Here is a 26,146-nt window from a genome sequence, read left to right on the forward strand (position 1 = left end):
AAAGGTAATTGGGTTGGTTTGGCATGACTTGTTCTTCACAAATTCATCTTTCCAGATATTGAAGTTAGCCTAACTCCCTGGGTCCTTTTTGTTCCTCTTTTAAAAAAGAAAGCGACTATATTTGCCCTTCTCCCATTCTCTGGAACCTTGCCCATCTCCATGAATTCTTCCAGAGAATTGCTACAGTTCTAAGATTGAGACAGCTAGTTCCGTAAGTATCCTTGGATGAGTTTCATCTGCCCAGCTAACTTGCAAAAATCTAATTAATCTAAATACTCTTTAACCTGTTCTTTCCCTATTTTGGCTTACATTCCTCCCTCTTGCTAATATTAGCCGGATTAAGTATCTGATAACAATTTATCTTTTTAGTGGAGACAAGAGAAAGCGGTATTAGAACACCGCAGTCAATTCTTGCTGTTGTCCCCTATTACCTCTCCTTCCCCACTAAGTGGACAACCTACATTTGCCTTCATTTTCTCCTGCTCATAATGTACTTACAGAATCTCATTTTATTGCCTTCTATGTTCCTTGCTAAGTGTAACTCATTTTGTTTCTTAGCCTTGCTGATTTTGTCCCTACATGTTTCTTCTAGTCTTTTGTACTCATCCGTAGCAATTTGTCCATTTCTCTACTTTTGTAGGATTCATTTTTGATTTTCAGGTCATTAAAGAGCTATTGATGGAGCCTTTTTGGCCTCTTACTAATCTTCCTATCTTTCCTTTGCATGGGGATCGTTTGCTGTTGTGCCTTTAATCTTCTCTCTAAGAGATTCTCTCCTGAATTCATTTTTTCCCCCTTAGATTTTCTTCCCCGGGGCCTGATCTACCAGTTCTTTGAGTTTGTTAGTCTGCTTTTTTGAAGTCCATTGTCCTTATTCTGCTGCTCTCCCTCCTTTTCCTTACCATGATGCAATCTATCATTTCATGATTACTAGAACCCAAAGCGCTTTCAACCTTCAGATTCACAACCAATTCCTCTCTGTTAGTCAAACAAATTTAAAGTGGTCATCCCTTGGTTACTCCCTCCACCTTCTGAAACAAAAAGTTGTCCCCAATACATTCCAAGAACTTCCAGATTAATTTTCCAACATCATCTGTTTAGTTCAAGTATCAGAGGGGTAGCCGTGTTAGTCTGAATCTGTAAAAAGCAACAGAGGGTCCTGTAGCACCTTTGAGACTAACAGAAGTATTGGGAGCATAAGCTTTCGTGGGTAAGAACCTCACTTCTTCAGATGCAAGACTTGCATCTGAAGAAGTGAGGTTCTTACCCCCGAAAGCTTATGCTCCCAATACTTCTGTTAGTCTCAAAGGTGCCACAGGACCCTCTGTTGCTTTTTGTTTAGTTCAAGTTCCCCATTACTACCAGATGGTGTGTTTTGGATATTTATATTTGTTCCAATTTGAAAAAATTCATTTAAATTTCAGGCATTTTGACAAAAGCAAAGAGGACAAGATTCACAAAACAGGGGAGGAGCAACTCCCTTATAACCAAGCATATCACTAGTGTCAGGCTACTCTCCTGGGATGTGGGAGACCTGGGTTCTGACTGATGTGGAGAAGGGACCTGAATTTGGCTCTCTCACATCCTAGTAGAGTCCCTTAGCCACAGGGCTATGGGATATTCTGTATGAGTCTTTCTTAATTCCTCCCACTGAAGATGTTCTATGTTGTATAAAAGAAAACAATAGTCATTGGAGCAGAGATTCAAACTGGATTCTCCCACATCCTGACTAGAGTGCTACAGTTACCACACTAGAGAGTCCACTGCCCAAAACCAGAATGAAATTTTTCTAATCAAGCAGAAAGAATAAAGGTTGTGTTTCAACACGACCATTTTGGTCACATTTTTTAGTTTGGTCGAAACTAGTTTCGGGTCAATCAAAACTGCATTTTAGTGACGTACAGGTGAGCAAGGTTCTGCTGTGTGTATCAACGTTACTACAACCCTTTGAAGATTTAAAGGGTGGTAAGAGTAGCAATATTAGTTTCAAAGTCTATCAACATCCAGTGTGAAGAGAGAACCTCTAACATTCACACTATTTCCAGAATCTAGGTATTAACATGACAAATATATTAAAAATGCTTATGACAGAATGTTTAAGCTTGCAGGCATCAAACCTGTTTTGAACCTTATTTCCCAAGTGCATGCGCTTTTCTCACAGGGAGTGGATATTAGAAAAGGCATGAGAAAGGGTGGAGGACACATGCTGAGAACAGTCACTGACCCATGGCAGTGAACTGTCCATTATGCATACATTTTTAAGAGTCAGATTTGTTTGGCAAAACCGCCAAGATGCATGCACAAAGATAATGGCTCCCTTGTGGAAATGCTCTACCTGAGTACTTAGCGATATTATCCAGCAGAAGGGGGTACTTAGTCAGCCTCTGCATCTCAGTGGGAATGATATCTTTCAGCTGCAACCGGCGACACAGTGGATTGCTCTCAGCATCCTAAAATTGAACAGCGTAATAATGGCATTTGTCATTTTTATTAAGACTATAATTACCTGAACATGTACCATCTATTCATCATATAAATGTCTATTACTTCACATTTCCGGTAATTAAATACAAGACAAGAAATGCCTAGATTTATCACTCAGACTACACAGCCCAGTTTCATTTGCAATTACATATAAGAAAGGCTCATCACAAAAGCAATGGCGTCCTTCCCTCATTACTTCACACAGGCTGGTACCATCCATAATCAATCTCAGTCACTGCCATATAGGGAAGACATCAGCTTAGTCTTTCACACTACGTAGACACTACATTTTTCAAAATTACATCAGTCTTTGTATTACCAGAGTTCCCATCCAGCGGTAAGGCAGATAATGCTCTCCTCTTCAGATGGCACACATGCTGAGATCCTTCCCAGTGGGATAGGTATACCACATGTCTCTTGCGTTCAGGGCGCACACCCAACTGTTTACTGGGCCCTGCTGTGCTACATAGAACCCCTGTTCCCAATCAGGTATGTGCACAGTGTAACAGGTATGGGTATCTAAGTCCTGTAACTGAACATGCTTCTCTCTACCAGCACATTATCTTTAATCCTCAACATTAAAGGTTCACCTGTCCAGAAGTGATTAACAGAGACAATCTGGTGTTGGAAATAATCCCAATCCAACAGCAATGTCAGATATAATCCCGCTAATTGTATTAACCTTACTTACAGCCCCCGGTTATCCTTCACTGACCATCATCCCAACTTGGGACCAGTTCCAATTTTTGAGTGAAACTCACCTGCACAAAAGTTTGGAAGCGAGAGTCTTTCTTCTGCCGTGATTTGATCACCTCTAGAGCAAAAGGCTGGTTACTACAAAAGGTGGCAGTTGCGTGTTTCAGGTTCTCCTCGCCTGCTCCACTGAACTGTGCCAAGAAACCCAGGAAGCCAAATTTAGACAGAGACAAACTGGGCACGTGAGCTCTGGCACATGCTGGAATTGCTCTCAGAAAGCAAAAAGCTGCCCAGACCCCCAAAATAGCCATGTTTACACCTCCTTGTCTCTAATGGATACAGACTGCCTTTAAGGCTTCTTCACCCCAACCTGCCGAGGAACCCTTTGCAGCTGAGAAGATTCTCCTGTTAGGCCTGCTTTTACACAACCCACTTTTCACAATCACTTTCTTTCTATCAATACCAAAGGCAGAAGGTACTGCAAGGCACTGAGGTCACTGCTGACTCAGAAGACGACAATGCCATTGCTTTGTCCATCAAGCCATTGAGTCAAAAATCAGCCTTGGTGTAAGCAGGTACAACTACACCCATTTAAATAATGAGGGACGAATTGGACCTATTTTACTTTGCCATTGGCCTGTACATGCAAGTCCAGGGTTGTCTGTGAAACCATGTGGTTGGGCCATCCACTACAAGCTCCCGGGATTCAACATGTGATCTTATTGCCTGCCCCAAACTTCTGCAGTGAGATGGCAGGTTGAGTTGGGGGAAAAAAAGAAAAAAAAAAATAATAAAAAAAAATGAGCAGGGCTGATGACTGCAAGAGACTGCGCTGCAAACCCCTGTATCTGCTCTCCTTGGCACTCACCCTTGAGACAGCCTAGGGGTATGTCTTCACTAGCAACATTAAAGCGCTGTCGCGGCAGTGCTTTAACGTGGCTGTGTAGTCGCAGCACCAGCGCTGGGAGAGCGCTTTCCCAGTGCTGTAAAAAAAACCACCCCACAAGGGTAGTAGCTCCCAGTGCTGGGAGCGCGGCTCCCAGTGCTGGTGCACAGTCTACACGGCCACGTTACAGCGCTGAAACTTGCAGTGCTCAGGGGGTGTTTTTTCACACCCTGAGCGAGAAAGTTGCAGCGCTATAAAGTGGCCGTGTCGAAAAGGCCACAGATTCCCTGAAAATGCCTACTACTTGGAATGAATTCCTGTTTTGGGTTTGCCCATTCAGCTGAAAAAATCTCAAGGGACTGCATTGGAATGGTGAAAAATCCCCAGCCTGCTGACATTCCAAGCCTTCCATCCACACACTTTAAAAGGTGACCTGCAAAGGAAAGGAACATGTGCGCAATTTTTTGCTTCTTTACAATATACAGAGGAGACCCAAAAGGTTTGGGGCTTCCCTCCATCTGAAATAGCAGGCCTACGTTGCCTTCTTTTGGCTAGAGGAATGGAGCTCTGGTGGGATGAACACATCACAAGAGACTGAAAGCTGAACAAATGAAAAGGGAAGGAGTTTTAGCCAAACTCGGAAACTCTAAATTAAATAGGTTTCACAAGACAGCAACAGAAAGTCTGACCCTCGGGATACAAGCATTTTTTGAAGGACTCAAACACTCCCAACTCCTTCCACTTGGGTCTGAGGAAACTCCCACTCCAATTGTCTAGTAGTTTTATGAATCCTCCAGCAGAAACACAGGGAATACAATACTTCATATTCTCAATATTTCCAAGGTAAAAATATAAGTAATCCAACCACCCAGCAAAAGCCATTCATTTTCTCTCTCTCTCTCTCTCACACACACACACACACACACACACACACACACACACACACACACACACACACCCCTACCTTTCTGTCCTTCACACATCATAAAGAAGCAAAAAAGGCAGACAAGTTTTCCCCTCTAAGGAGGTCACCTTTAAAGAAATGACTCATGTATTTATCTTTAACTGAATAAAAGCACTCCACTAGATAAAGCACTTCGCAAAAACTCCATGTAGAGCTCCCTCCACCTTCTCACCATCCTGTGTCCCCACCTCCATATCAGCGCCACAGAAATAACCAATTTCAGATATTACGTTCTTGGTGGGTGCGAATTACACTGGTTTCCCTGGGGCTTTATTTACTATGGTTATTGGACTCTCACTTTCAGGAATATTTACGTTTCTGAACAGAGAGAAAAAGAAATTCATTTTACCCAGGTTAGCAAGTCTTCCCCAATCTGATCAATAACAGAGGTCTCATTCCGTTTACGGACAGCTTTCATCTGATCATTCAAACCAGCTGGAGGGGGAAAAAGGCAAAAGAAGGGATAATTAATATGATCTAAATTGGTCATTTATTTCAAAATGCAAACAAACCAAAAAGGAGACTGGATTTGCAATAATCACCCGGCAAATTAAAGTGAAACAAGAGAAGTGCTAGATGGTAGGCTAATATTGATAAACAAGAATCATTAATAAGAATGAACAATAACCACCCACTCCAAGAATTTTCCCAACATTACTTTGTCTACTTCACAAGGAGGAGAGGGTTAATGCTATTCTAATTTTAAAATGCGGGGAAACAGACACAGTAAGGTTACAGCGAGTGGCTTGCCCAAAATCAGTGATACAGCTGGAATCCTAAATAACAGTCCCTTGCTCTAACCACTAGGAAACCCTGCTTTTCAGAAGCATCAGCATCCAAATACATATTGCTCCCTTTAGTAGCCCTCTGCCTATTATCCTCCTGGGCAGCACCTGTCTGGTTAGTTTTTTCGCACGTGCCTATGAGTATTCATCTCAGTATTGCTCTATTTATGAAAAAGGGAGCGTACATCACCTCAAGACAGCTTGGGGATGTGGATGAGAACAAGAGTATCTGGCACCTTGGCAACAGATATGCTTGCAAACCAAGTGTGAAATGATTGCGTGCACGTAATTCAAGTGCTGTGTGTGGATGCTCACGGATATACTTATGCATACTTGCATCAGCAAGCATGTATATCTCAGACGTGTGCATCCATCACTGCTGTCGTGAGGCTAGCAGAGCTGAAAGGTGCCTCATCTGCCCTTACTGTGGAGCAGAAGGATATCCTCCAGGTTTGAAAAGATTTTGCGCAGGTCAGAGGGGGTCAGGATGCCTTCACGGAGTACACGCTGGTAGAAGACCTGATGCAGCACCTTCAGCGTACGGACGTGAGCTCGCTCAGTGTAGAACAGCTCTGAAGAGGAAGAAGAGAAATACGGGATTATTACTCATTTAACGCCGGAACAGTGTGTGGATTCCAACATTGTCCATAGCGTGAAGCCAGTATCTGCCAGCAATTGAGTTACTTAATAAATTAAGCAATTTAGAGAGCACGTATTAACTCTGGGGTCAGGAACCTGAATCTGCAAAAATCTCTCCTCATTGGTGCCGTCCTTGCTGGCCCAGATTCTGGTGTACTAAGAAATCAGAAACCATGCTCTGTTACCCTAGATACAGGAACGTGCAAGGAAGCAAACTTGTTACTGAATTAACCATCTACTTGGGGTAAATTTTAACACCTATCAGCTCACTCAGTCACACACAGAGCTCTGTAGACTTGTGTGATTTGAGATCAAGGTGAAGTCTCCACGAGTGTGCTGGGATAGGAGCCATTCTCTTAGATCCTGCTTTTTCCAGCAAGCAGTATATAGTCCTCCCTGCCTCTTTACTCCTCCAAGCATGCTGTAAGCTGGTCCTTGTTTTGCCATCTAAAATTGCTTGCTCTGCTTTGGGACTGAGCCAGTCTAGCATCTCTGCATGTTACCTACTGATCGATCAACTCTATACCAGCAGTTTGCACCTGCTTGAAGTTTGAAGGTTCCAGGAGTTGGTGGGTCAGCAAAGAGACACACGTGAACTCACCATTAATCACTTCCTGGCGTTTGATTTCGTGGGGTTTCAGCCCCAGCAGCACCTCTTGGCTCACCAGCTGCTGCCAGTTGGGAGGATCAGTCTCCGTGTCAAAATCAAACAGCTCATCCTCACTCTGAATATCCCCAAAGCCCACACTGTCCATCCTGAAGAGAGAGAACACGCCAGTCAGACGCCTTCTGATTCAAGCACCGACACAGGAAAGAAAACGGCAAAGTGGAGGCAGGGGGGGGAGAAACAGTTGTAAAATGTTAAGAAATACTCAGGGAAGCTGCCAGAAGCCTTCTGGTTACAGATGCAGTTTGGTACTTAGCCCTTTTACAGAGACCTTTATCTAAGGCTTAGCGTTCACTCTTACAACACCCTCTGCACTGAGTATTATAATCCCCATTTTACGACATGGCTACACAGAGGTGAAGTCATTTGCTCAAGGTCACATAGTAAGACAGCAGAAGAGGGGTGGGGGGAGGAAAATCATCTCTTCCCTCCATCTGCAGATACTACCACAAAGATTTAGGGCTTGTCTACATTGGCAAGTTTCTAAACAGAAAAGCAGCTTTTTGCGCTCATACTGCAGATGTGTACATGGTGCCGAGCCACTTTGTGCACAGAAACTTCCCAGTTGCAGCGCTGCAAAAAAAAAAAAAAACACCACACACCCCAGCTCAACGAGAGTCATAAGGCTATTTGTGCAGAGGCTCCAGCGCTCTATGGCCAGTGTAGACACTTGATTGCTTTCTGTGCTGTAATTTGGCCTCCAGAGCTGTCCCATAATGCCTCAAGTGACCGCTCTGCTCATTGTTTTTAACTTGGCTGCCTGGAGACATGCGCCCCTCCCCTTTCAATGTGGAATGCTCATGCTGTTGAGCACAGAGGCAGGTGGGCATGTGTGTGCACGAGAGAAAGACGGGGGCTGATGTCAGGGTTTCCCCCTCCCCCGCCTCAGGACTGGTTGCTTCCTGCCGCTGTCTGAACTTACAAGACAGCATGCTGACAAACTCTGCCCCCCAAAACACAGTCTTTCCCCTCCATACCCCCACACCCTCCCTGTCACACACTTTCCCCCACACACTGCAGTTGAAAAGCAGCTGGCAATGTAGTAGGCAGGGCCGGCTTTAGCTTTTTTACTGGCCCAAGCAAAAAAAAAAAAAAAAAAAGGGGGGGGGGGGGGGGGGAGGGAGCCGGCCCTGGTAGTAGGATGCCCATGGAACAATTGGATTGGGAAACCTGCATCATGTGACGCTGTGCTTGCCCCATGGGGCATTGCAAACCCTTCCCAAAGCAACTGGCGGCCAGTTGCACAATGGAATAGCTATCACAATGCACTGCTTTCTTTGCCGTTGCAAGAGCTGCTAATGTGGATGTGCTCCAGCATCACAAGGAACGCAGTGTGAACAGGCAACAGCGTTTTAATAAAAGTGGTATAACTTGTGGCGCAGAAACTTGCCAGTGTAGACATACCCGTAGGAACAGAACCCAGTATTCTTAACTCCCAATCCAACCATTATAAGCAGTGGTAATAATAATTAGTGCTTTTCATCCAGACACCACACAGCGCTTCACAACGTGGGTATTAATAACACCACTACCCAGTACTATTATCTAGGACGGTCATTGAAGCTATTTTGAACAGGGACCGATTACAAATATCACTGAGCTCTACTTTATAAGAATGTGGCCTGGTGGACAGCACACTTGACTGGCACTCAGGAGACCTGGGTTCAAAGCCCAGGTCTGCCACTGGCCTGCTAAGTGCACCTGGTCAAGTCATTTCATTTCTCCATACTTCAGTCACCACTCTGTGGGAAACGGGGATAACTATGCTGACCTCCTTTGTAAAGTGCATCAGGTATTACCATAAAGTAAAGTAACTTCTTTAGTTCCAACTAGTTCACAGCCATACTCACTTTCGGAAAGGTTTTGGTGTTCCCAAGTCAGCTAATCTAAACAAAAAACACAACACATTACAGGATTAACTTGAGTAATGGGATTTCATTCCATTCAACGGCGCTCCAGAGTGAAATCTTAAGGACTGGTTTGTGTCTCTAGCCAAACTTGATATTCTAGCCCTGGTGCTGAAGAGAGAGTCTTCTAGTACAATTATAGTGGGAGGAAACTCAAGTTTCTCCCCCCTTCTCCCCTCACCCCGCCCCGAATAAATGTTCAAAATAGGCCATGCTGCCAATGTTGTTCTATAGACCCAATATAATTGCTACACCCTTCCCAGCTCCAAATAACCTGTGCCCATAAATACCTATCAAGTTCTCCTTCCTCCTCTTGCAGCTGGTCCAGCGGAGGGGATGGGAAATCAAAGATGGTGTTAGGTGTGCGGGGCGCGCCATCCATAGAGTCACTAGGAGGTGGAGCATCTCCAGACTGCTTGGGGCCTGAAAAAGAGAACGGTCAAGGGTTTCCAGGAGAGATCAAAACACAAAACTAGTGTTCAGAGCTCTCTTGGAAGCTGAGGGGGGACAAAAATAAAATAAACCCAACAATTCCTGATCTTCGAAAGAAAGAAGCCTTAACAGAGAAGCATTTAATATTGCATTCATCTGTTTTTGCAGGGCTGGGCACTTGAGCACTGAAGTTGGGGCTATTTCTTCCTCAGGATGATCAAACAATACAGAATTTGGAAGCCACATGCAAGGACCCAGTGACATAACTCAGCACAGATCACTGAACACGAAGAGTCAGCGTCTAAGGGCCTCAATGTTAGTAACATGCTCTTACAATGGGATGGCAATTTGCACATCCTGTCCGCAATACAGCCTTTAACCCTCCCCACTCCAGCATCCTCTCACCTGTCTCGCTGTCCTTGCTTCCCTCCGGGGAGGTAAAGGGCCCCATAGCTAAAGGAGACATAGGATTGGCAGGAGGGCATGTAGTGTCTGTACCATCGCTGGAGGACCCACTCTGGCGCATCTTGACCAAGTCTGGCGGCTCTGGACTAACTGAAGAGGCCGTGGATAAGTGCTTTGGATGGCGCTGCTTCTGAATTTCCATGGCCCTGCCAACTGAACAGAGACAGACCAGACAGAGATTGCTGGAGGCCTTCCTGTCTCCAGAAACCCTCAGAGATTTCAACAAATAATTTCATTAGCTTGCTTTGTTTTTTTTAAAATCACATCTCAAACCCAATGAGTCTCCAGTTAACGAATGGCTACTCAAGCTCTGATACGAGGATGTTGTTCAGAGGGTTTCTTTAGCCGACATCTAAAGTACTCTCTGCATTGTGGAGGTCACCTAAACAGATTTTAAGTCTCATTGGGACATAGGGTGACGATGGGTGCAGAGACCAACTGATTTTTCAGACAGACAATTAGTAAGCAAAACGCACATTCCACAGTCCAACATACTTGCACTGCTGTCATGGCGACTTGGTCTCCGTGGTGGTCCCAGGATACTGGGGAAGCCTCTCCTCTTCACTTTTTCCTCCCCTTCTTTCTCTTTCTTTATACTTTGCTGTGATTAATCCGCAACCAAAGAAAAACCAAATGAGTAACTCATTTCTTCAGGAGTCAGTTATAGCTATACCTGCTACTACCTCAGAATCCTAGAAGTTCAAGATGGTCGAGACCTATTCACACCAGTTGGTCTATCCCTATCCCTCTGTCAGCGCAGGACAGTTCACAACAGTATTTCGATTTCCAGCAGAGAGGAGTGGTTTCTAAGGGTCATTTCCTTACCCAGAGCTTTTATAGGACTCGAAGTACGAGAAGAGGGTGACCAGGAGTCAGGCAGCCAAATGAGAGAGGAACAAAGCTAACGTGTCAAAACATAGGCTCTTAAATCCATCTTTAGACACCTGACACACTGGAGTGTGGAGCAGCCCCAGCTCCCACTGAAGTCAATGGAGGCTGCAGACACTCAGCACCACTGGAAGTCATGGCCACTTATATTTAGGCGCTTAAGTATGGAGTCTTACTTGAGGCACTCACGTTTGAGAAGGTTGGCCACAGACTCCGGATGTGCCGCTCTTACCTTTATCTTTGGCAGGAAACCAATACGTCCACGCTTCTGCTCCAGGCTCCGGGGCTCCTTGACTTTCACACCCAAATATTTCATGTAGGTGAGAATCACATACTGCATGGTTGAACTGCAAGACAGATGAAAGAGAGAGAGGGCAACTGGTAAAAACTGAGTTTGGCAAGCTTCTTAATTAACAAGCTGGCATACAGAGGTTAACAACTGATTTTCTAATTAAAATCCTTCTCTGGCATTGGGGCACCAATTCCTTTTGATGTGACAGTCACAAGAGACCAGAAAACACCTTGCCCATCATAGAACCTGTCCTCTTGCAAGTGCAAAATATAGTCCCAGATACCTGCTGACTGATACATCCTCTGTAGCAGTGGTTCTCAACCAGGGGTACCCGTACCCCTCAGTGTACTTAGACATCTTCCAGGGATGACATCAGCTCATCTTGATATTTGCCTAGTTTTACAACAGGCTACTTAAAAAGCTCTAGTGAAGTCAGTACAAACTAAAATTTCATACAGACAATGGCTTGTTTGTACTATACACCAAAATGTAAGTACAATATATATATTCCAATTGATCTATTTTATAAATATATGGTGGTAATGAGAACGCAAGCAATTTTTCAGTAATAGCATGCTGTGATATTTTTGTATCTGTATGTCAGATTTTGAATGCAAGTAGTTTTTAAGTGAGGTGAAATTTGGAGGCAACGTCAAGACAAATCAGATTCCTACAAGGTGTACCGTAGTCTGGAAAAGTTGAGAACCACTGCTCTGTAACATCCAGGCAATTATTCAGAAAATGTTTCCAGAAGTTCTAGAACAGTAAACATACTAGTAATACCACAATGCAGCTAAGTCTCAGCTGCAGTAAAACTTGCCCAGATACAGTAAGGCTCCATCCAGACTGATCTCCAACGGAGAGCACATCTAGAAAATGAAGTTTGCTGCTACAGCCAGCAGAGGGCTATCTTGTCCTGCTCAGCAAAAGTCATACATGGAGCCAAGCAACAGCACTTAGGTGAGGTGATCTTAGTCCACATGCAAACGCCACAAAACTGGTACATTACCTCTTGTCCTCTTCCAGAGGCTGAGTAGTCATCCTGAAAATGAGAGAGACAGTTTAAAGAACACAAACCAATCCCAAGCAAAAACACTCACAGTCAAAACAATCCAACACGACAGCACCTATTTATATAGTGCCTCCTCCTTGAATCCTAACAAATCCCAGCCAAACTCCATAGGGAGAAGCCAGCAGCTCTTCTAAAAAAAAAAATCAATTCTGAGGCTGCAAGTTTCTTTGAGCCAACTAAAAAAAATTCTGGGTCTGACACTCGAGATGCCAAGAATGGAAGCCCTGGAGCTGCTATTTAATATGTATTCCAGGAATAAGCAATTCCACTACAGACTATCTGGGGATATTTGCTCTGGATTCATTCTCTGATGGCCACCATTATACTGATGGGTAATCCAACAGCTGCCAGAAGCAAACTAGGGAGGAGGGGAAAGGTGATGACCCTGAATTATTTTCAGTTCTCAACTCCTTTGCTTTGCTCTCATCAAGCCTTGAGTGGATAGAAGACAGTCTGCATGTTACCCCCACATTCACACACACGCTGCTACTTACAACACCTCCTCAATTTTGATAATTATCTGCTCCGCACACGCTCGCTCTCTCTCCAACGTGATCCGGTCACGGACACGTTCTGCATCCAGCTTGGTCAGTTCATTTTCGGCCAGCGTCAATCCCATGCTACGCTTCTGTCTAAAAAAGGAGAGAAAATAACCCCATGAAATAACATACCTGGGTGATGTGAACAAATGGCCTCCCAGCATTCAGAATGCTCGATAGTTCCAGTCCCACCTCTCCTACCAAAATGTTACATGGCCTTGGGAAAGTCACTTCACCTCTGTGCATCATTGGCCCAAGCAGTAAAGCAGAGCCCATACCACTTCACCGAGCAAGGAGGCTTCACAAACTGCAAATAAGCTTCATGAAACTGTAGCCTCTTCTGAGGTCAAGGGAGGCAGCCAGACTGCTGTACAATAAGCTGTGCCCCACATAGGAAGAGGCGGAGACGGGCAATAATGGCCAAGGAAGAGAGGAAGTCTGATCTGAGCACTGTGCACTCAGTGTCTGTGCCAATACAGAGGCCATTTGAAGAGCCCAGGGCTGTCCTTCCAAGCAATCACAGATTACCATGCAATTGCTCTGACCACACACAGCAGAGGAGCAAGTGAGCTCCAAAATTCTCGAGTATCCCCACAGTGACTTGCTAACATGGAGGATTCATCTAGGCCAAAGACGAATTACCAAGTCCTGGAAGTTTGAACTTCCCTCCATATTAACAGAATGTTAACTCGGGGCAGGGATGAAGTTTAGTGCTCAGTACAAACTGCAGTAAAGAGTCTACATACCTGAAATCTTCCAGATGCCTCTGGACATCTGGATAGACTTTATCTTGCATAGTTTGGATATAATGGCGGTGCAATTCCTCTGGAATGAGTTCTGGCCTTCTTTTTTCTGCCGGTGAAGGGAGGAAGAAGAGGCGGGGTTTCACTTTAGAACACTGTATTACAATAGTTACTCTGTATTAGGAGAAAGCCATCTACATGAGCTCTTCAGTCTACGTAGCAGTGACCTTTTACCTCCTGCTGTCTGCCATGTTAAAGTGCATTAAGCGCCAACAGTGTTGGCTATACCCAATATCACACTAAACAAATACAAGATGTAGGTGCCCACGCCTCCCATCTAGCCATATACCAGAGCGTATAGAATGTTCTTCCCAATCAAACACCAACACGACCACCTACCTGTCTCTCCAAGTTTGACATGCAACACTGTCTAGGTGTCAAACACACACCTGAAGACATACCCCCAGAGAGATTTCTTTAAGAGATCCGTTAGGACTGTCTCAAACAGTAGGATCTATGCCAACGGACACTCAGTATAAAAGGACCTTACCTAGATCAATAGATATTTCATCTGGAACTGGAACCTTCAGATTCTGAAAAAGGAAAACAAATGTAAGAGAGAGACCATACGTGACAGGCTCTTCTCTCCCCATAGGCTGATCAAATCGGAGCACTTGCAGGAGTCACAAAGGCAATTCCCTCTGCTCAGGACGTATAGATTCTAAGGCCAGAAGGGACCATTGTGAACCCCTAGTCTGAACTCCTGTATAACACAGGCCATAGAGTTTCCTCAAAATAATTCCTACAACTGATATTTTAGATAGCATTGCACTGTTACTAGGTGCATCATGGAAGTGGTTTCACCTTCCTCCAAGGCATGTGGTACAGACCCCTGCTTCAGGCAGGATATCAGATGAGCCTCCTCGTCTTTGTAAAACAGATGCTAATGTGGGAATTTTGTGTAACTGTCGCACCAATTTAAGCGGCAGAATCCAACTCTACAGCAACGGATGACTGCCCCGGGTTATCTTGGATGTCAAACTCATTCCACTTCCTATCAAAGAACATGCTGCTCACAAATCAGGGGGTTTCCAGAGTCCTGAAGTTGTGGCCAGCTTTATTCTCTTACTTTCTCTAATTTAAGAAGGAACTACAGCAGTTACAGGAGACATACGGAAGAAGTGCCTCTGCCTGCGTACAGCTTTGGTGGGGGGAAGGTTAGAAAACCAGGACTAACTGGATTTTTTTTTTTTTTAAATTACATTTGAAAAATCTTACTTCTGTTTTCAGATTTCTGAGCATTGGTGGCAATGCTATGACAGCACAGTCAATTCAGCCATTGAGTCGTTTCAGTTTACTCAACTATAAATAATGATCATACATTTTAAACTCGGCAGAAGTAAATCTCAACCTGACAGACCACAAACGATAAAGAACAGGGAAGCCATATATAATGTATAATGGCTGCGAGCAATAGATGAAACACTATGTAAACCCCCAGAAGTTTGAGGCACTGGAGAGAAGGCTGTATCAGCTTTAATCCATAGCAACAAAGAGCACGTGCACAGTACAGGTCTGTAGTGCTTTTCATTGTGAAGCTCTAGTTACACACACTCACACACACAGCGCCAGTGAAATGCAGCACCTGTAGGTTGGAAATCACCAAATAACTGTAGTGCAGAATACTTTACAATAGGCGCAGAGCGGGGACCAAAGGGAGTTCTGGCCTACTCTTATGAAACCGGTCATGTGATCTTTCAGGAAGAGAGACAGTATTCTGGTATTTAAGACCCCCACAGACAACAGCTTTTACCCCAGAAAACAGAAGGCTAGGTCTACCCGGCCTGGATACGAACGAAGGTTCCACAGTGCCTATAGCATTTCTAAGAGCTCTCCAGCACATCAGAATGAGTAAGGTAAAATCAGTTCCTTCAGAGTGGTTGCAGGGGGAGACAAAAGGGCACACCTATCTTGGAACCTACCGCAGCTCGGTCCAGGAAGAACTGGTTAAACTCAAGGAAGACACGACGAGTCTCTTTGGAGTTGGTCTGTTTGTACAAGTCCGTGTAAAGATAGCAGAGCTGGAGGAAAGAGAGAGAGTGAGAATTCTCCAAATTCTACCTGTGAATTTCCTCCCAAATGTTCAGAGGAGATAAGCCTCTCAAAACTCCAGTTACTGGCGAAGAACTTGTAACATGGCTGTGCTGAAGAGATGAATCAATACTTTTAGAGGCCATTTTATTTATCTGACATTTCCCTTCATTTATTCAAAAGCTCGACACACGCGTGAGAGGTGAACCTTCACACGAAGAGAGCTTCATTTTTCTCACTGCCAAAGCAGCTGCACTATCCAGGATAATGTTGCTTAAGAGAGAGGTGACTCCAGACCACTCAGGCCAACCCCGTAAATCTGGCCCAGCAGAACCATTCCAGAGTGACATCTTACCAGCGTTGCTGGGTCAAACTGGGACACCACATGATGCAGGAACACAGCCAGGTGAGCCGGGCGAGATTTCAGCAGCTCGATGTTCTGGAAACAGCTGCATTGCCCATTAATCTGTAAAGACACAGACAGTCCATTTCAATTGCACACAAAGGCCTGTGAGAAACCTGGAAGGCTTCTTCCCAGTCGAATGGCTTCTCCTTTCTTTGGTAAGCAACAGAGCAGAACCAGCCTAACTCCACGACTCATGAACTGCCATTCTAGCCCTTCAGGATCAGCTCAGCATCAGCCCACTTCCTGGTCTTTTCCATACAGTTTAGTACTTGAAAACACTTTCACACAAGACATAATGGAACAGAATCAAGAGCAAATTACTATTAAAACCCTTCAGTACAAAGGTATTAGAAGAGATCACTGCTGAAGCAACACTGCAGCTTACAAAAAGCCAATTAAAGCTAGGCAATACAATAAAGCAGATTAATTTCTGGTGAGGTTAAAGTTATGGGGAAAAAGACAAGATAACAAAGAATCACAGACTATTTTAGCGCAAACTCTGAAAGTGCCATTTGCCGTTAGTTAGGGCCAACAGTGACAATGAATCCTCTCTTTTCTCTCTCTCTTTTTCTTTTTTTTTTATTAAAGTTTACTAGACAAGAACTGTCTGCTAACAATATGGCATGACGTGGTCATAACAGAGGCATAAGGAAAGTGTTTAGATGCAGCTGTGTCCCATCCCAAAGAAATGGCTTTGTGACAGAGAACAGCGATACCCACCTGCTCCTGTTCAGTGTCAAAGTCGTCATCCTCTGCTCCGATGATCTGAGGTGCCATGCGGGAGGAGGGACTCCCAATACTGGATTGAGAATCCTGGGGTGTTGAGAGAGAAAAAAAATGCAGAGAGCGGTTAATGTCTCAGGGAAGGTTTCTCTTTGGCAACCGCCTAAGGAGATTATGACAGTTTCATTTTTAAACAGTCACTCTTTTGAAACTCAGTCTGGTCTTTAGACCAAACAGCCCGAGTTTAAACTGACCCAGGCCTTCTTTCTGATGCAGCGAATGGACAGGACCCCTGGTCCAAGGAGGGCCCCAATCCTAAGGAAAGGATTGGAAAGACTTTGGCCCACTGAGGCACCAGAAGAACAAAAGCCCTTGTTCTGAGCTGAAGCTGTGATGCACTTGTGACCACAGAAAACCCCTGGGGTGGAGTCTGAAGGACTTTACACTGGTCAGAGCCCTTGGAGTCAGGGGGCAATCTCTGGGAAGCTGATTAGCATGCACGTAGGTTCTTTTATTGTTTATAATTTTTCTGTAATGCATTTACCTTAAGAATAAATGTGCTTGCTTATAAAGTGCTATGTGGTATCTTAACTATGGCAATTATACCGTTTACGGTCTGTGAGGAGAAAAGACAAGCAGGCCAGCTTTGAGCTGGGGAGCTCGAAGCGTAAGCAGGGAGCTGTGCAGTCTGGAAATACTCCGGTCAGGAGGGGGAGTGGCGCAGGTCCCGTCCCCCCCGTCCCCTCCCCCATGCAAGAGAGCGGTCAGCTGAGGAGCCTGGAGCCTACAGTGGGTGCCCTTGCTGGACCACAAGGGGGAAATGCAGGTTCCTGAATTGTGACATTAGGATCTTCCCCTTTTAAGATAAGAATGCTCAGAAAAGCCACAGTTAATAGGTTTCAAACCCACACTGAATGGCCTGTTTTTGTATTCTCTGAACGTCACCCATCAAAGTGAGAATACCTCCAACGAGGCATGCTGTGAGGTGGTATATGCCTAGCAACTTCTTTCTGCAAATGGGGGCATTTGACTCACAGCAGTTCCCAAACTATATCAGTTCATGTATCACCCTCTTAAACTGTTGCAAACTGAAGGAGCATCAAGCGGACATATCGCCAGTGGTGTATGCACCACAATTTGGGAACCAATTGAGAACTAATGGGTAAGAGGCATACCCTTTAGAATTCTTCCTCGGGAAAATTATTCATTCGAATAACCAATAACTACTGCTGACAAAAGTTTCTTTTCCCCATTCACAATGACATCCCTGAGGTCCCAGTTACACAGTGATTGAGTGTCCCAAGGCAAGAAAGCCGTCCTCCATTTAGGGCGGGGCTGAAGGAATACAGACATAGGTGACAGCTCCAGCCATTTGAGAGAGAGCTGTTTTGCAGCAGATTATATACTTCTGATCCTTTAATGGACCCCCCTTTTAAGCTCCATAAATATTTATTTGGCCAATTAAAGTTTCCTGCACAATTCTTAATTGCATTTTATTTTCTATGGCAAAAAGTCAATTTGTGTTCCATTTAGACAACAGGGGGAAAAAAAAAAAAAGATTTTAATGGACTCATTACAGAAGTAGCAGCAGCTATGGTCACACTGCTGCTTTTGGACTCACAGTATCTTGAATCTCACTCTTATCTGGACTCTCCTCCAGGGAAATCCGTTCCTTCAGGCCACTCCGGGGACTCTGGGAAGGAAGGAAGGGCAATTCTGGTGAGTATCAGCAGGCTCAGAAAAATAAGAACTGTAGAGTAAGTTCTTGAGTAACAGACAAATTTTACATGGCTCACATTCAGTGGATTGCTAAGTAGCTGCCAGAAATAGTCAAGAAAAGTTAAACCCTAAACAGACACCCATAGGCACACTATCTAAAACCAGTAACTTAATATGTTTCTAGGACACATGAAAGGAACTGAGTAAATTAAGCTAATAATATTGACAGAATTTCTTTCATTACAAAGGCTACTACCTCAAATGGTAATTTTGCCCTGCCTAGTCCCCTTAAAATGCAGTTCTCACTGATGTTACATTGCAGTGGTTTTCAACCTTTTTTCATTTGTGGACATCAAACATTTCAAATGGAGGTAGGACCCATTTGGAAATCTTTGGCATAGTCTGCAGATCCCCAGGGGTCTGTGCACCACAGGTTGAAAACCACTATTATATTGCATAAAAATGAGAGGGAGCAAACCGACTATCTTGATCTTTTTCTGGTCCCTGTTCCTTTAATTTCCAATTGCAGATTGAAACCCCACCCAGCTAGACTCCTACATCATCGCTAATAATCAAGAAGAAAAGGGAGAGGGGGCAGCTGAGATTCTTCAAGCATCAAACAACAATACGATTCCCACTCTTCCCTGATCCCCGCAAAATAAAAGGAAACCCATGCCACAGTTCCCTTAATGACAATGGCCTTCCACTTAATAGGTGAAGATTTTGAAGCCTGTGAAAACAGAAGGGGATAATGGAAACTCATTTGCTACCTTAACTATAATAGGTGTGACTACCGCTGGCTGTCATTAATAAAAACAGACCCCCTTCAAAGCCTTGCATTTCTTGGGCTCAGCTCCCCTGTAAGGGTGCAAGAGCCCCACGGCCCACCATTCCCCTCTATAAGTCAATTTTCAATTCTGCAAAGATTGTCTGTTTCAGGAGCTTTTGTCTAGAGTTTTTATAAAGTCTTCTTTCAACTTTACATTTCAGTGAGATTTTGTTCATATAAACCTAAAACCGGAAACTCAGACTACAACTACATGATTAATTTTTCATGGCAGTTTTCTCTCAGGGATATCAAATTATTTACAGAACTATCAAACCTCACACAACCCACTAGGAGGTAGAAATCATCATATCCCCAATACACAGCTCAGAAAAATGGCCCATAAGTTCTATAACAGCCCCAGTCCCAATTCCCCAGTAGTAACCAGACAATGCATTAATTAAAGGTTAGGTGCTAAAACACTGCAGCAATGGGGTCTTATTAGTACCTAGATAGTTAGCTGATGGATTAATAAAAGAAAAGACTAACTACTGGTTAATGACTGATGTGTATCTGGTAGGAGTGATGCTTTTCCTCACACTCATGGCAACTTGCCCTGTGACTATCTGAGTCATTCTAACCACATACGGAACATTAACGTGTTCTTCCAGATACTGTAGTTTGTCTCATTTCTGTAAGACACTGGCATTCATCTCTCTCAGCCTGGTAACAGGGAACGTGCCAGGAAAACCCAACCCTGAAAAACATGGTATTTTCCTTCCCCAGTGCCTCAGGGAAGACTAGCACTGCAAGCTTCCTCACAACAGTGTCTTTGGTACATCCCTCAAAGCGCTGTCCTAGTATTGTGTGCGTGAGAGAGTGAACATATGCATAACACATGGAGGACAGAGCTGTCAACCTAAAACCCATTATGGGAAAAACAAAACGCAAAAGGGACAAAGGTGGAGCTTCGGAGCTACCCTATACTCACATCAGCAATGTCACTGTTCGGCCGGGAGCCGTCACCACTGCTGTAGTCTATTTTGCTCAGCCCATCCCCACTCTCAGCCTCTACTTCACTAATCTGCAGTGACTCCGTCACAGATCTGGAGGCCAAAACTCCATCCTAAGAAAGAGAAAATGTATTAAGAGACTGCCCGAAGCAGGGCAATGAGGTGTTTAAGGAGTAGAACACTTATGATGATAAAGCCCTGGCTGGCATGATTTAGTTGGTCCTGCTTTGAGCAGGAGGTTGGACTAGATGACCTCCTGAGGTCTCTTCCAACCCTAATCTTCTATGATTTTATGACTCTGATTAGCAGGTTCAAAATTTGAACTAATCTGCTTGATCTATAAAACTCCAAATTTTTAAAGTGGCGGTAGATGCTTTTCTAAGCAATAACATCAAGAGCATGGTGCTCATGAGCAGCCTTACAACATGCAATGGGGAAAAATTTGCTTCTACTGGTCAACAGGCAATGGGGAAAAAATCCCTTCAGTAAAGACACTTCCTATTTTAGAGCTTCAACTAATTTATTCTTAACTATAAGGATATAAGAACAAACATAAGAACGGCCATACTGGGGTTTGACCAAAGGTCCATCTAGCCCAGTATCCTATCTTTCAACAGTGGCCAATGCCAGGTACTTCAGAGGAAATGAACAGAACAGGTAATCATCAAGCAATCCATCCCTTGTTGCCCATTCCCAGTTTCTGACAAACAGAGGCTAGTGACACCATCCCTGTCCATTCTGGTTAATAGCCATTGATGGACCTGTCCTCCATGAACTTCTCTAGTTCTTTTTTGAACCTGGTTATAGTCCATATGATAATTTTACAGATTTCATTTCACTTTTACTTAAGATACAGAAATAAGTTAGAGATCAAATCACTAACACACAATTAGACCTTATTGCTTTAAACACAGCCTCTCAATCTCCTAGGACACAGAGCAATGGTGCATTAGAACTATCATATCCACCATATACAGAACCTGTAAGTTATCAACTTCTGTGAGCCTAATTGCAAATAATAATTAAAAAAAAAAAAGTCACTTATGCCTGCATCTAGACAGCTCCTGAAAGTAGGTGGTGCAGATCTGCTTGTGGAAATTGGCAAGAACATGGCAGGGAACACCCTGCTCCCACCCACATACAACTTTCCCTACAGCACGTCCAGCTGGAGTTGACGGACAGGATTCTCAACACTCCCATTACCTGAGTAGAGCCGGTGGCTTTGGACAGCTGCTCTTGCAGCTGAGGGATGTGCTTCTTAGTTTCCTGTATCTCCTTAAGCAGGCGCGAGGTGGGCGCTCGGCTGTAATCTTCTTGCAAGGACTGAAAAGTTTAATGAGCATTTGGTGAGCTATCCCTGCAACACTGACGTCTAGAGCTGCAGTCACTGACTCATCTGCATATCAGCGATACGTCTATTAAATGGAATTATTTGTACATTCCTTGCTGTTGCAACTGGGTGCTACAGCACCTATATTAATACAGAGCTCCTCCCTCTTCTCCCCGACCCAACTGTAAGAAAAAATTCCCCGTCATAGCCATATTCAGACAGACATTCACATAGTTGCTCAACTAAAGAGATGCACCTTCTACCATAGCCAGAGGTAAGCACATTTGGAGCTTAATCCTGAGAAGTGCTGCAAACCCACAACTCCTGTTTTCTTCCAAAAGACTCAGATGCTCACATCTCTCAGGATTAGACCAGAGGGGATGAGATGCACATAGAAGCCTCCCGAAGAGAAGACTTCTTCCACTCTTAAGCATTCAATTGTCAAGCATGAGCACCTTGACAGGTCTCTGCTGTTGTGCTGGGATAGAGGCAATCTCTTAGGCAGTCATGTTACAGACCACATGGAAAGTGATCAAGACAGTACTAATGAAAGATTCAAAAGCTGGTCTCTATTTTCAACTCTTCCCTCTGCAGACCCCGCTCTCCAGTACCTGCAGCCGCTCCTGCTCTTTCTGCAGCATCTTTCTCAGAATCTCCACTTTCTGGTTGTGAACAATATTGTTCTCCTCCTGGGAAAAATGGAAAATGTTAATGACTTGGAAAGGAAAATATGGAGATGCTCACTCACCCCCATCTTAAATATAGAATCTCTACACACCCTTCCAAATGGGTTCTTAAGTTTCCTCAGGTCATTGTCCTACACTGACCGTATCCACCCGCCTCTCTATCTGAACATAGTTGCCACAACTCTTTCTTAAAAGTGATTCACCCAAACCAGTTACTCATTTTCTCGTCCTTAAATGCCTGTTTCTCTTGCAGTTGGATGCTAATAAATGTTATGGAATGATAGCCATTGTGCAAACATTCATCATACAATTTTCTTAGCAAATCTCAAAGCGGACGGCACTGCCCTCCTGCTATTCCAGCCCTGCTCTCTCAAATAAGACATGGTGCTTAGCTGAATGGTAGTTTTGCCATTGGCATGTGTCCACTATGAATACAAGTTCCATTTGATCAAGAATGGAAAATAGGTCTCCAGAGATTGAACATTAGCATATTTTCCCATTGCACAACCAACCCTGCTCCAAAAGCCTATTTGAATCTTACCCCCATCAGCACCGGGCTAGTAATTCTCTCTGCATTTCCAGATGTGCCAGGCGAATGGGGAGATGTCATGATGGGAGACATATGCCCAAATGCTGCTGGATCCACTTCAGAATCAGCTAATGGAATCTGGGACGACCCTGGTGGGCGCCCCTGCACAGTGAGAGCTACATAGGAACCCGCTGTGCGGAGAAAGAACAATTTGCATTTCACATACCTTTACATTGGACTATTCATGGCCCTTTCTGTCCCCAAGAGACAAGCAGCAGGACTATACTTCATCTGTTAATCTGTCCAATGGTGTTTACTCACACCAAAGAGCCTGAAAATGCTGTTAGCTCCACTCGAGAGATTGCTTTTAAACTTCAGGTAGCCCAAAAAAATCAGTTAAGCAGTGACAAAATACTTTTTTTAGTCTGCTAGATAAATGTATGTTTAAGATAGATGTCTGTAGTCACCAAAGAATTAACATGGGCTACATTGGGAAGAACTAGTAACATCCCTTTCCTGCATGAAGGAACCAGCCCAACTCCACTATCCCTTTATGACAATCTGCAGGAGATACAGCTCGAATGACAACTATTATGACATACAAAGACACTGACATTAGAGAGGCAAAACAAGGGGAGATGCAGGAGATCGGTTGTGGGGGGTAGGGTAATTTCAGCCATAGAAAAGAGTAAAATTCCATAGCTGCTGAAGTATGGATTAAACCTTCCCCTGCCCCTCAAAGATATTTCAAACTCCACTTCACTATCTCGACTTTGAACGCACTCAGCACTATCAGACAGGTGGAATAATGGTCAATAGCAGAGCTGGACTCCACTAGTAACTGCCTGATGGCTGAACTGGTAGTTTGACCTCTTAAACAGTCATCCCTTTAATGGTTTCAAGGAGTGCACTGAAAATAAGCAACAACCTGCATTGACTTACACTTGATCAGCTTCACCACATCCCCATGGTTTGAGTTCGTTACAAGGGTCCCATTCACCTGGGGGAGGATTGGGGGGGGGGGGGGGAGAGGAAGAGCATTAAACTTTTTGGTCTCTGACCTTGGAGAAACTGCTTCATCATGTCTCAACACCAACTCAGAGAGAGAAGCAACTAGACCCATGTTTGCTCTCACTTTCTTCATGCCCTTTAATGTACTAACCGGATACTCCCACCTTTGGATGCCACACTACAGAGAAAATCTGATAAGCCCTCCCTCTCAATATAAACTTGTTAAAAATGCAGCGTTGGTTTGAAAGGAGAAATATGATGCTTCCTCTATGCTGATGAATCTCATGCACAGGGAAGCAGAAGCCCAGTGCACCAGAGCAAATCTAGGTGAAGAAAATAGCAGGGAAGTACAGTAAAAATCTAGCCTTGGCTCATTTAACTCACTCATTAATTCACTTGGGGTGAAATCCCAGCTGAATCAGAGTCAGTGGGAGTTTTGCCATTGACTTCAAATGGAGGTAGAATTTTTTGCACTGGTTCCCTGGAGAATTTCACAGCCAATACCTAGGTTTCTTATTTGTTTGATACCAAAAGGGAGCATGGATTTAGGATACATGGGGAAATCAAAAAGTGTGTTCCAATTTACAGCTAAGTATCATTGGCTCTCCCTCTTGCCACATTTATTGGCCTTTCTATGTATGTGAAATTTGAACCATTTGAGGCACATAAGCTTTCAGGGGACATTCTGAAATGAGAGTAATCTCCATTAAAAAATTATCATCTGCCAACAGACATTACACAGTTACTGGCTATCAGTGAAATAAGGAAATAGAGGATTTCCTAGATCTAGTATATAGTAGTAACTGCTATTAACTTTTGACAAATGCGGATGTTTTAATGGGGACCACTGAACTGCACGTTTCTCTAATGCACGTGATCCATTTCACTGAAAACACTAAAGCACCCTTACCTTGATGATTCGATCACCTGTCTGCACTCCAGCCCGCATGGCTGCTCCATCTAGAGGAGGAGAGAATTAGTCATTTACAATTGTATCTATTTCGGCTTCCAGTAATTTTCCATTTCAGTGACTAGAGAAACGTCATCCTCTTTCTACGTCATCCTGTGCAAAAACCATTCCTCTCATACTTGCCCTAGCCCCCTCTCAACTCCCCCAGAACCCAGGTATCCACAGATTACAATCTCATGAGTCTCCAGATTCCAGGAGTTATGGTTTCACATTGCAGGTGACACATCATGATCACAATCCCACAACCTTATAAACACAGACCTCATTTATTTCCTGGACTGCACAGGATATGAAACTGCTTCTGATTAGTTCAGACACTGGAGAGGGGAGGCCCCATGCAATCCAGCAATGCAATGCTACCCTTGTCCTCATGCATCTGATCATCCATCTGTGATGGCTACAGCTCCTTGCCCCGGAGGACTACTATTCGAATCTTCTCCCTTCCCCTCTCACATGCTTCCCCTGCCCTAGACAGAAGCCCTGTGGACTGCTGTCTGCTAGCATATTTAGCAAGTTAGCTTACCTTCTTTGACTGACTGCACAAAGACTGGATTGTCTCCACTAACTGTCAGCCCAAATCCATTTTCATCCCGCTGGATGATAACGCAGCGCTGAACGAGACCTGCACAAGTAAGGTGGGGAAAGGGGAGAAGAGAGAGAGAGGGGAAAAAATACAAAACGACACAAGCTCTGCATCAGTCCAGAAGCTTATTCTGCTAGAACACCGCAAAGCACTGAATGAAACCTGTACTAGAAGACACAAATAGGGCATCAGTCCAGAAACAGATAAGTATGTCAAGACAGGTCAAGCTCACTGAATTGGTTACACGACACAGATATATAGCAGAGATGCAGACAGCTCTGGCACATCAGACGAGACTGGAGGTAAAAGCGACCTTTAAGGAAAGCAGCTATGAACATGAATCATTGTGCACAATCGCCTTCTCCCCACCCCAATAATTCTCTGTACACCACCTGTATCCGCGATAATTCTCTAGGCACCTGGCAAATATAAACAGTACCAAATATATTTACATATGACCAAATTAACACACACAAAAAACACAGATAGCTCAAACTAAAGTCAGTAGATTTGATTTGTAAAAGTTTACAGCACAAACAAGTCTTCATAGAAACGTAGGGCAGGAAGGAACCTTCAAAGGGTCATCTAATCCTTCCCCCCCATATTAAGGCAGGAGCAAGTAAACCTAGACCAGTGGTTTTCAACCGGTGGTCCCGCAGACCCCTGCAGGTCTGCAGACTATATCTAAAATTTCCAAAGGGGTCTGCACTTCCATTCAACTTTTTTTTTTTTTTTTGGGGGGGGGGGGGGGGTCTGCAAATGGAGAGTTTGAAAACCACTGACCTAAACCATCCCTGACAAGTGTTTGTCCAACATGTTTTAAAAAACCTGAAAACAATGGCGATTCCACAACTTCCCTT

The 26,146-nt window shown here is 44.1% G+C and overlaps 1 protein-coding gene across 3 annotated transcripts in view; it reads right to left on the reverse strand.

The window, feature by feature from the left end:
* The window catches only part of ARHGEF12 (Rho guanine nucleotide exchange factor 12), a 93,963-nt gene that overhangs the window by 17,642 nt on the left and 50,175 nt on the right, over positions 1-26,146 (reverse strand). For all 3 annotated transcript variants that reach the window (XM_034754805.1, XM_034754804.1, XM_034754806.1), the window contains 25 exons: positions 25,227-25,325; positions 24,644-24,693; positions 23,665-23,722; positions 22,735-22,913; positions 22,119-22,196; positions 21,381-21,500; positions 20,156-20,290; positions 18,301-18,372; positions 16,677-16,769; positions 15,906-16,016; positions 15,442-15,540; positions 14,010-14,052; positions 13,463-13,568; positions 12,672-12,809; positions 12,115-12,147; positions 11,046-11,160; positions 10,421-10,526; positions 9,866-10,078; positions 9,319-9,451; positions 8,972-9,007; positions 7,056-7,210; positions 6,241-6,387; positions 5,380-5,465; positions 3,246-3,371; positions 2,336-2,450 (listed from right to left, as the gene is read on the reverse strand). In XM_034754805.1, the coding sequence (XP_034610696.1) occupies positions 2,336-2,450; positions 3,246-3,371; positions 5,380-5,465; positions 6,241-6,387; positions 7,056-7,210; positions 8,972-9,007; positions 9,319-9,451; positions 9,866-10,078; positions 10,421-10,526; positions 11,046-11,160; positions 12,115-12,147; positions 12,672-12,809; positions 13,463-13,568; positions 14,010-14,052; positions 15,442-15,540; positions 15,906-16,016; positions 16,677-16,769; positions 18,301-18,372; positions 20,156-20,290; positions 21,381-21,500; positions 22,119-22,196; positions 22,735-22,913; positions 23,665-23,722; positions 24,644-24,693; positions 25,227-25,325 (2,646 nt within the window). The remainder of the gene's footprint in view (positions 1-2,335; positions 2,451-3,245; positions 3,372-5,379; positions 5,466-6,240; positions 6,388-7,055; positions 7,211-8,971; positions 9,008-9,318; positions 9,452-9,865; positions 10,079-10,420; positions 10,527-11,045; positions 11,161-12,114; positions 12,148-12,671; positions 12,810-13,462; positions 13,569-14,009; positions 14,053-15,441; positions 15,541-15,905; positions 16,017-16,676; positions 16,770-18,300; positions 18,373-20,155; positions 20,291-21,380; positions 21,501-22,118; positions 22,197-22,734; positions 22,914-23,664; positions 23,723-24,643; positions 24,694-25,226; positions 25,326-26,146) is intronic.

The sequence above is a fragment of the Trachemys scripta genome, chromosome 21 (genome assembly GCF_013100865.1).
Source record: "Trachemys scripta elegans isolate TJP31775 chromosome 21, CAS_Tse_1.0, whole genome shotgun sequence".
Taxonomy (NCBI): Eukaryota; Metazoa; Chordata; order Testudines; family Emydidae; genus Trachemys; species Trachemys scripta.